The 11,670-nt window shown below is 33.2% G+C and overlaps 1 protein-coding gene across 1 annotated transcript in view; it reads right to left on the reverse strand.

The window, feature by feature from the left end:
* Positions 1 to 4,489: 4,489 nt before the first annotated feature.
* Positions 4,490 to 11,670, reverse strand: part of Smp_152540 (putative g-protein coupled receptor fragment) — a gene marked incomplete at its 3' end in the record, with an annotated part of 21,466 nt that continues 14,285 nt past the window's right edge. Inside the window, exons 3-5 of the mRNA XM_018797267.1 lie at positions 7,048 to 7,615; positions 5,072 to 5,437; positions 4,490 to 4,768 (exon numbers count right to left, since the gene is read on the reverse strand). Coding sequence (XP_018652325.1) covers positions 4,490 to 4,768; positions 5,072 to 5,437; positions 7,048 to 7,615 — 1,213 coding nt within the window. The remainder of the gene's footprint in view (positions 4,769 to 5,071; positions 5,438 to 7,047; positions 7,616 to 11,670) is intronic.

Here is an 11,670-nt window from a genome sequence, read left to right on the forward strand (position 1 = left end):
GTTTTCAGGATAATAAATGTTGATAAGGTAAGGAGTACGGTCAATTTTCAACAACGTTATGAAAAACCAACTGATTGGAGACGAAGATATATGTATGAACGGTGTAAACGTGTGTATGACTCTGAGATGTCAAGAAAAATTTCACTTGTTATACGCACACATAGGGTTGATCCATGGCCTCGTTGAAAACTAGTCATTTGCTTAGTTGTAATTCTCTGTTGTACAGACTTATAATTGTTAGATTTTGTTAATATAATACAATTTTGTTTGCTGAATTGATAGTTTTATTTCTTTCACATTTTATATTCAGAATTAAGCTACTAAGAATAGGATAATAATAATAAATAATAAATAATCATTTTTCAAGAGGATTTTGATTATGTAGAGCAAATAGACTTGTGACATTTGATCATTAAAAAAATGCTTGCTCTTTGTAATGTAGTGTTGTATTTATTAGAATTGGATGTATATCCATTAGATCTTCATAAATTGTATCAACTTTTATAAGCTTTTAGATCATTTCCATGTTTGATTGGTTAGATATGGGTGGAAGTGTACCTAAAATGCACATTAAGATCGCGCTGGTCAATTATTTGAACATAAAAGCATATTCATCAGCACAAGTATGTATCAGTCCAAATTACTACCCCGTATATTAACACAACGAGAGGAAAGTAAAGTATTCAAAATAATACCAGTATAAGTGATAGCAGAAGTTATACATAAAAAAACAGTTGAAGAAGAGTAAGTGAAATGAAGTAATAAGAAGTACTAAGTAATATTATGTCTTAATATTTAAGAGTTAAATAATTAGTAAATCTGCTCCATTGCGATCACTTTGTAACGTAGCATCCAACGTCTCTAGTGTGAAATTCGTTTTAGTTGCATCGAGTTAGGTTTTTTTAGAATCTTAAGTTAACTGTGATGACATTATTATCATTATTATTTATTTATTTAAACTTATACATATGCGCCACATAAATCAATCGCTTTTGGTGAGGGCTGGGTGCCTTCATCCTATTTGTGACAGTTTTCTACGTGAGGGGGGGGGACCAAAAAATGTCCCACAGAGTGGTATGATATGTACAAATGGAAAAGAAAAAGACAAAATAAATATCTGAATTAGGTTATTATAGACTAAAGGATAGACTTCGGTTTTATAAAGCATTATAGATCTCTTTCAGTTTTGAAGTTTCATCTTTCGTAATCAAGAATATAATGGGAAGTTACAATATGGTCGTTTTAGCTGTATGTTCTTTAGGGTGTCATTATCGGGGCTGTGATTGACGAACTAATGTTAATCGTCTAGAGTTATCTTCCGTTCCATGGCGTTATATGATGAACTGGCAACCCTTAGTTTTTTCTTTATATCCAGTCCCAGTATCGGTAAATGATATGTGGTATAAAAGCCATTGGAACATCTGTAAAACAAGTGCAACATACCGAATCTGTAGTTCCAAGTCGGCACTACCAACTGAAGTATCCTCATTCTGTCGGCTTTTAGCGTCACTTGGTGTTACTCTTTAGATGTGAGAAATGCTTCAGGGGCAGTACTGACTTATCTTCAAATATATGTCTAGAAGTATTGTATAAACAGGTAATGGACCATAATATTATCAAGTTATAACAGTTCCAATTATTGCGATTATATGTTAATCAGAGGTAGTCCAATCGGTGTACTAACTAAGAATTCCCAGAATAATGCAATTTAAGGCAAACAGAACTCGCGTGCACAAGTGAACATATTATATTTGAAGTTCGGATTAGCTGCCGAATCAGTAACAAAGGGATCATCAGTTAGTGCAAATACCATAGATTAGTAAGTAGTAATGTTTCATGGTCATTTTGTTTTCAATCACCGCAGTTAAATCTCCACACTGTAAGTGTAAGGAACCATCTATAGTGACAAAGCTGAAGATTAGAGCTGCCTGTTAGTTAACTCATCCCGTTTTATAGTACATACAGTTGGTTGCTATGCTGAAGCATTGGGTTAAGTAGTCACATCACACTACTTAGTTATTAATCTTTGACTAGCTCTTTAAAATCGGGAACGGATGAATGGAGCATGAATCACTGGATGCTATTTATAATGATCAGTATCCGACATCACTATGCGCATTCAAGTGACATAAATACAGGATGGTAGTTTTGACCTCTAAAGATCGAATTATTAAACGGTGTGTCAAAATATTAACGTCGAGAAAGATATACCACTTGGGTTGAACTAATGAAGAACTAGACCCAGTATATATATATATATATCTTTTGATGATCTATAGTATGCGTTAATTTGTCACTGAATTCGCGTATTTTATATTCTCTTGACGAATAATTGAGTAGAAACAAATCTTACAGAGGTCTTAGTTACTATTTGAAGACTCAATAGGGATCGTAAGTCAGTCAGTCAGCTACAACGTAGGACCAGGCACAGATATGCATCGGTCCAAGTTGCCATACCTCTTTAGCACAATAAGATGAACACCGAATTCATAGAAGTAGTTAATTTAATGGTGGCAATCTATAAAAGAACGATTGTATATAAGGATATAATATAGGAAGAAAGACAGATATGAAGCAATTTTAATCTCATAGTTCAAGGGAAGATAAAGAGTGTATACACCTACGCCATTGTGTTTAGTATGATTTAGTATAATGATTCCGTATTTAGTATATTGATGTAGTGCTCATGTTATATTATCATATTACTATATTATATTGTCATAGACAATAGAAAGATTCATTACACGAAGATCCACAGAAGACTCTATTTTTTCTAAATATATTTTTTTGTTTTGTTTCAATATATTGATAATAGTCAATATAATTATGTAGTGTGGTCTACTTATATCCACATAAGTAGTATGTGACGATGGTCAGACATAGAATGTATTTTAGCAGAAGACCGATAAGGAAAGAACTGAAATGAAGCGCAATTTGTAGGAAAATGTATGATCAATGTAATTAGAGAAGATGAATTGATATTTACAGAAGAAACAGTGAAGATTAAGACAATTGGTTTTTATTTTGCAAATTAACTGTTTGTTGTATGGTTATTAGAATTTAGTGAGATAATGGTGTGCTTAAATACATTCAATTGTCCCCACCAGTGTTCTTATTCATTACAAGGATACTGGAGCCTATGTGCACCATTGGTTTAGAATCAGGGTTTTCCAACTCCCCAAGGTAAACTTTCCGTATCCACCAACGTGGCTAAAGCGTCGGACATTGGCTTTTCATCCTCTCAATTTTGTAAACAATGTCCGTGGCGCGATAAGGCAGTGAGTAGGACTTCGCTGGCAGAGGCTATATACGCGTAGTCATATACTATATTATATTGTCATAAACAATAGAAAGATTCCTTACATGAAGATCCACAGAATACTCTATTTTTTCTAAATATATTGTTTTGTTTTAATATATTGATAATAGTCAATATAATTAGTCTATAACAGAGATTGACAAATATCAATAGCTGGTTTATGATAACATTACAAAAAAAAACCGAAAAAGAAAAACAATATGCAAAATACATAAACAATAATGATTGAAAATTTTTTTTTCTCAAAAAAAAGAAAAACAAACAAAAAAACACACATTTTCTCTTTTTTTTATTTTATCTTTAGGACAACACATGTAAGCGAACAATATTGTTTTCAATTAGATCATCATCAGGCTTTACTCTAATATACATGAATATTTATATGAAAATGTTAGACCAATTAAGGCTATTTGAGTTAATAATAATCACAATGAAATACAATACGTCACCAAGCATAATTAGTTAAAAGTACAAGTTGATAGTGGGAAGACAAGTGTACTGATAGTAGTAAGAATATTAAATTACGATAACAAAAGTCTTATCAATAGTCAAATATTGGAAATAAGAGGTCAAATGTGGGTAAATAGACTAGAACATTAAAATCATTACGTAATAAGAAGTATGTAAATAATTACATAGTGATGAATACAAACGGAAAGTGATAGAAAATTACAAACAAATGATAACAAAATTAAGATAATAAAAATAAAATTTACAAATAATAATAATTGAAAGCATGAGTCAATTGAAGCTAGACCACCATGGAAAACCTGGAAGCACTGGACAGCCGTTTCGTCCTACTACGGGACTCCTCAGCAGTGCGCATCCACGATCCCGCCTCGCGAGCGAGATTCGAACCCAGGACCTACCAGTCTCGAGCCAGAGCCCTTAACCGATAGACCACTGAGCTGGTCAGCATCCAACGGTATCTAACTTCAACTGATCCACGATAATAATAATAATAATAATGTCATTTGTTATGTCCGGCCATGGAAGGGATAAGGGGGGGGAGTTACATATATTTCTTCTGTACACATAAATTAAGAGTGGAATGTATAAATTCCTATGGCTTATAGCCATAGCCCTGATGATGATGATGATCTAATTGACAATAAGTGTTCACTTACATGTGTTCTATTCTAATTTTTCACAATGATAATCTTTTATATTTTATCTTTTTTGAAAATCACATTTTAATATACGAAAAAATGTTCGCCTAAATGATATATTTGATAATGCATAACAAAATGGATTAATTGGTGAATTCATATAACATAACCAATATGATAAATTATATAAATGTATATTAACACAACTTGTATAAGTATTAATATCATCACAAAATCCTTTAATTAATACAATAATATGATATGGTGTCCAACAGAATATAAATGCACCTAATATAAGACTTATTGTTTTTAATGCTTTACATGCATGTTTACGATTTTGCATATCAATATTAGATAATGATTGAAATATTGAAAATGTTGTTTGCCTTTTATTGATTATTGATTTTCGATATTCTGATTGTTGATTTTGTTGTTTATATTTATCTTTTAATGATAATTTATTATGTTTTGTTTTGAATTGATTATATTCAGTGATTATATAATCATTATCACTATTATCATTACTACGTATTATTTTACTATTAGTTGTACTACTTGATTGATATTGAGTTGGATTATTATTATTATTTAATGAGATATTTATATGTTTTAATGGTAGAATACAACAATAACAATGATTAACTCTTAACTTGATCTGTTCTATGATCCTATGTAAACCAGGGTCTTGTTTTGATTTACTTTGCCGAACAATATTGTCATTATTATTATCTTTATCCATTTGGCATAATGGACATATTTCCCGATTAGGATTAATATTAGAATTACTTGGAACTTCAGTTAAATATGATTTATCATGTGATTTATACCATAGTACGGAATTATGTTTCATTGATGGATCGTATATACAAGATGATTTCATAGTTTGATTTTGTTTAGATTTATTCCATTTATCCATAAAACGTAAACACCAATAATCATTCATTGTTGATTGATTATAATATGTTGAACTAGGATTATCAGTTGATGTTGTATAATCTGAATATTCACACTATTATTATTATTGTTGTTTAAATGATTAAAATAAAAGAAATGGAAATGAATTGAATACAACTAGTTTTTATAGAAATGAGTTTATCTTTTCTTTTTTATCAGAAGGGTTTTTTTGTGGAGATTTAGTATTTTCATAGTTGAAATCATGAGTTAATTGAAGCTAGACCACCATGGAAAACCTGGAAGCACTGGACGGCCAACTCGTCCTATTATAGGACCCCTCAGCAGTGCGCATCCACGATCCCGCACTCGCGAAATTCGAACCCAGGATCTATCAGTCTCGAGCCAGAGCCCTTAACCGATAGACTACCGAGCCGGCATCCGACGGTGTTAATGTCTAACTTCAACCAATTCACAACGTTTGAGCAACCGTTCACCAATTGTCTTCAGTGAGTTGATATCTCTATAACAGACTTGGTAGAACTCCATTGGCCACTGCTTCCCACTAGAACTCAAGGAAATATCTGTTGAAGTCAGTCACTAGTGAGCATATCTTAATTTTTCCTACAGTAAAACACAAAAGCTATTGAATGTTTTCATAGCTATACACTTTGACATGGTGGAGAAGTTTTATAGCTCAGGTGGATGATTTTGATGAAGTTTTGTTCTCTGAAGTGGATGGTTTGGTCCAGCTCAGAGAACAAAACTCCATCAAAAGTAACTATACACTAAAAAATAGATTACTTAATGGGAGAAAAATATGAATATATTTATTTGTTCACTTTCCACTAATTGAAGCTTGCCGATGAATGTCAAAGGTTTTTACACATTTTGTTTTAGCTTCGATTACAATTTATCTTATTTCCAATTCAATTTCGTTCTCATTTATATCACAGTGAGTGAAACGGATTATTCAGAAAGTACTGGGTAGAGATTAACTTAATATCAGACTAGTACAAAAATATTCTTAGTTTACTGACTAGACTGGATAGTTATTTTGTCCCAGTTTGGTACTCAGCAGTCTGCATTTACAATATCATACAGAATGGAATACAAGGCCTCTAGGATTTTGTTTATGGTAGTATGGCTTTGATTTTATAAAGTATGGATTGTGGATAGTTAAGCAAAAATCCTAATTCATTATTTAATAGTAGAAAGCTTACAACAATCAGTAATAGTTGGTCAGTGACATTGAATATTTAAATAGATGTGTAGTGACCTGTTTTTCTCGACGAGAACACGATTGGAATAATGAAAACAATTATTATTATTATAACCAATTGTAACAGTGATTGTTTTATCGTACTCGTTGTTGTTTAACTGTATCAAAGTCACTTTTCGTTCGGTCGTCCGCCTTGTTTGGTTCGAACTTTCTTACGTTCTGCCCTTATTGCCTGTACTCGTTGGCACATCTCGGTATTCTTTCGATACCACGAGATCGCCAATAAATATACTCTATCTGAACCAGTTACAGTCTTCTGGTTTGCGAGTTATCAAAGGGACCAAATCGTTTTTGGGCGCGTAATCTTATTGTAGTGGTGATCATAGTCAATCGCAACTCGACACCATCTACAGATGTATCAAGCTATCTAAGCTAAAAACCAATTAAATTTTTGATACATAAAATAATATCTATTAGCATTCACCTTATTTTGAATTGTGACTTACTTTTTCCAACAGACAACATGATTGTATACATTGATTCCAAGAAGTTGAATCAGATAAACAAATAGCATTTTGACAAATATTTCCTTCATGAATCAATGTATGACATTTCATTAATTGTGGACATATATCATATACATATAAATTTAAACCAGAATCATAACAAGCATCTTTTTTAATCCATACTGGTGAACTATTATCTGATTCTATATATTTTGAAGAAGTTGATTGATCATTTTGAATTGGTGAAGATATTGGAACTTTTGGAGAGGGTACATAAAAATTTACAGATGGTAATGAGAAATTTTCATCAGATATAGAAGATAAAGATTCATCTTTAGGAATTTTAATGTTGGAATCTTCATATTTTTTGGATAAATCTGTGTTTGGTAATAATTGAGACTTTTCAATGATTGATGATAATTGAGTTTTACTTTCAGTACTATTGTTATTTGTTGGATAAAAAGTTGAACAACCACTAGTTTCACTTCCATATTCAAAATGACATTTATTTATAGGATAGTTACCTTTTAAATTACGTTGATTGTCACCGGTCACTGTCAATAAATTCCTGAAAGAAATGGATTATAAAAGAATGTTAATTTTACACTGATTGGTCATTTATTAGTTATCAATATTACAACCAGAAGGGGTTTTGTGGAGATTTCAGTATTTTCATAGTTGAAATCATGAGTCAATTGAAGCTAGACCACCATGGAAAACCTGGAAGCACCGGACGGGCGTTTCGTCCTATTATGGGACTCCTCAGCAACTTAGTGAACGGTTGCTCAAACGTCGTGAATTGGTTGAAGTTAGACATTAACATCGTTGGATGCCGGCTTAGTGGTCTATCGGCTAAGTGTTCTGGCGCGAGACTAATAGGTTCTGGGTTCGAATCTCGCGAGTGCGGGATCGTGGATGCGCACTGCTGAGGAGTCCCATAATAGGACGAAATGGCTGTCCAGTGCTATCATGTTTTCCATGGTGGTCTAGCTTCAATCAACTCTTGATTTCAACTATGAAAATCTCAATATTATGTTTGTTTAATTCTTATAGTTAATGAAATTCTATTGAGTTTGTATTGGGGTTATTTGTTTCGATGTATAGTAATCGAGGGTAATCTTTAGGATTTCTTGAACTTATGTTTCGTACTTTTTGAACCTCATTACCACTAGATTAAAGTTCAAGGCATCTATTTGCCCTTTGATTGACTCTAGTTGTATATAGTTCTCAATTTTAATTTCATATACAATGCTTCAGATATTTGGGCAGGTAATAATAAAAAAACTGTATGAGAATGAACACGATATGGTTAGACTAATTAAGAAGGACAAATATATGGTGTATAAGATAAGCGAAAAAGATTAGAATGATTCCTGTCACATGATTTGTCTAGTTTTGTTTTATTCTAATAGATGAGCAAATAACCTGAATTATTGCATATCTTATCAATAACTTCCAACCACTGGGTATCAAAGAACATATTTCAAGGATCAAATTTCTTAGCTGCTTCAAACGGTGTGGTACTTGCATTAAGGCATATGTGAATCTTATTACGAATTGTTTTTCTACTAGAACTCTTGAATAAATATTTCACTGAATGACTATCTTAGTTATTTTCATTAAAAATCATCAAAAATTGCTGTTGTACATAACTTAGTGAGTACTGGTGAACTTTGTTTCTAATTTTTGGGAAAGTTATTCAGTTATACGGGAGAGTACGTGTATTCTAAACTAATACTAATGCTTTCATAGAAGTATTTGGTGGTTAGTTAGTTTCTTAATCATTCGAATGTCACTTTCTGTGGTTGATGTCTAAGAAGAAACACTTCTATCCACTCACTGTCTTTTCAGCTTTAAATTAACGAGAACCCTCTATTGGTTACAAATATTTAACTGATAATATTTATAGTTTGTTTATTAGTAGGAAAAATTTGGCAAGCTTCTCGGTTCATACAATTTCGTACTTAGAAATTATGTTGAGCTGGTAGGTTGTAATGATCTTGAATCATTGTTTTCTTAAACACTTAATCCAATTTAGAACATTGTCGTAAATTTGTGCAACAGATTGGTAAAAACCACTGTATGACCTTTCCCGGCCTTCGCATGTTTACTCATTATATAGGGTAAATGTATTTTTTCACATTGTATAACAAAAATGTTAATATATATTTGTCAATATACACATATAAAAAATACCGGATACACTAGTGTAAATGCACTTTTAATGTAATATGCTCTTTTAAAACAGTAGCACATAACCTGGCCCTTTTATCCCATACACACGAACAAATGCAGATGAAGACAACTAGTGTAGCACCAGCCTCTGCATCAGTAGGCTCCATCATACACAAGGGGAAAATCAAGACCCTCAAATACAACACGGAGAACACTAACCCAATCTCACTTGATGGAGAAACTCTGGAAAAGGTGGTAACTTTCACATACCTGGGAAGCATCATCGATGAACAAGGAAGATCTGATGCAGACGTAAATGCGAGGATTAGCAAAGAAAGGGCATCATTCTTACAATTGAAGAACATATGGGACTCAAAACAACTGTCAACCAATATCAAGGTGAGAATCTTCAATATGGACGTCAAGATGGAGCTGAAAATTCTAGAACTACTACAACCATAATTAAAAGTGTAAAAGTATTTATAAACAATTGTCTACGCAAGATACTCGATGTCCATTGGTTAGATGCCATCAGAGACAGCCTTCTGTAGAAGAGGACAAACCATCTTCCAGTTGAAGAGGAAATCAGGGAAAGATATTAGAAGTGGATAGGACGCATTTCAGAAATCATCAGACTGCATCACGAGGCAAGCACTAACTTGGAATCTTCAGGAGAAACGTGAAAGATGGAGGCTAAAGAACACACTGCGTCGAGAATTGGAAGGAGACATGAAAAGGGTGACTAGCAACTGGAAAAGATTGTCCAGGACAGCATTGGATGGAGAATGCTGGTGAGCTGCCTATGCTCCTGCACGAGGTGTAACAGGCGTTAGTAAGTAAGTAAGACTGTCATTTGTTATGGAAAGATATAAATAAGAACAGGTCCCAAACAAACAAAATTAAGTAATTTGTGGTGTTGTTTTCTCTGATCTGTAATCATTCAGTTAAGACGACATATCATCTTTAAGATTCTCGTTCGGAACGTCAAGAATTACCCATCACCTCTAAATAATCTCTGAGAAAACTTATTACTTAAGTTAGGAAAGTCATAACTAACGTGACTGAGCAGATTAATGTGATGAAAGGATTCGAACTGACAACACACGAATCGTCAGTACAAATGCTTGAATATTCCTCTCCTGACATGGGAATTCTCATTGAATTTACAGGAATATCAGAAGATACACATGATCTATGACCACGAATTATAATCTGGCAAAAATGCAACTCTGTATATATTTATGACGGGTTTTTAATTACTACAGGAAAATGACTGAATAATTAATTGTGATTGGTTCTGTAGCAGGATAAGTCACCCATTCTGATCGTTTAGATTACATAGCTAATATTAATCAAAATATATCTCAGACAACATTTACTTTAATGATGAACATCTACATAAACTGATTTCCACGTTAGTCCCTTACAATCGATAGTAACATTGTTGTGTATGCTACTTATGCCTGTCGACATAAGTAGTATGTAACACCAATCGGATGTAGAAAATCTGGCATTAGAAGGCTAAGGAGATCTACTTGAAGAGAATAGGAGGAAAAATAGAATAGGATTAAGAACTGGAAGAACCATACAAAATATGAAAGGCAAATGATGGAAATTTGCAAATGAAGTATTCAGTCTTCATATCGTATCAAGATATTTTATAATTTTTTATTAAATACACATTACCTATCACATCCTGTGTTTTTGTTCACAACTGTTAAAATATGTCTTATCTGATTTTCATCATTATATGTTCAATGAGTCCCCTATAGATCAAATGGAAATAACTAACATTATGGTGTGGTCTACTTATATCCATTTAAGTAGTATATGGTCATGGTCAGACATAGAATGTATTTTGGCAGAAGATCGATAAGGAAAGAACAGGAATGAAGTACAATCGGTATGAAAATGCATGAACAATGAAATCAGAGACGATGGACTCATATTTGCAGAAGGAACAGTTAAAATTGAGACAATTGATTGTTAATTTGTAAATCAACTGTTGACTGTATGGTAATCAGAATTTAGTGAGATAGTCTGTAATACATCCGGTTGCCCCCCACTAGTGTTCTTGTTCACTACAATATCAGATAAATAATTATCATAAATATGAATAAAAAAAGCAAAGATGGATAGTGGCTAGCAGTAGAATCGAGGACGCGTGTTTCGTCCTATTTGGGACTCGTCAGCTGGATGTACCTGCATCTCAGAGTTGATGTTCACTCTAGGACTCGAACACAGTATCTTTCGCTTCAATTACCATCGCGTTCTCCACTTAGCTACTGAGTCCTGATAGCCACTTACTTGTGCAATGGGGTGAAGTGGCTTGATATATATATTACTTACGCCTGTTACCCCCCGTGGAGGAGCATAGGCCGCACACCAGTATTCTCCATCCAACCCTGGGCAAGAAATCGAACCGGGGCCTTCGAATTGCACCACATT

The sequence above is a fragment of the Schistosoma mansoni genome, chromosome 4, assembly GCF_000237925.1.
Source record: "Schistosoma mansoni strain Puerto Rico chromosome 4, complete genome".
NCBI classification, from domain to species: Eukaryota; Metazoa; Platyhelminthes; class Trematoda; order Strigeidida; family Schistosomatidae; genus Schistosoma; species Schistosoma mansoni.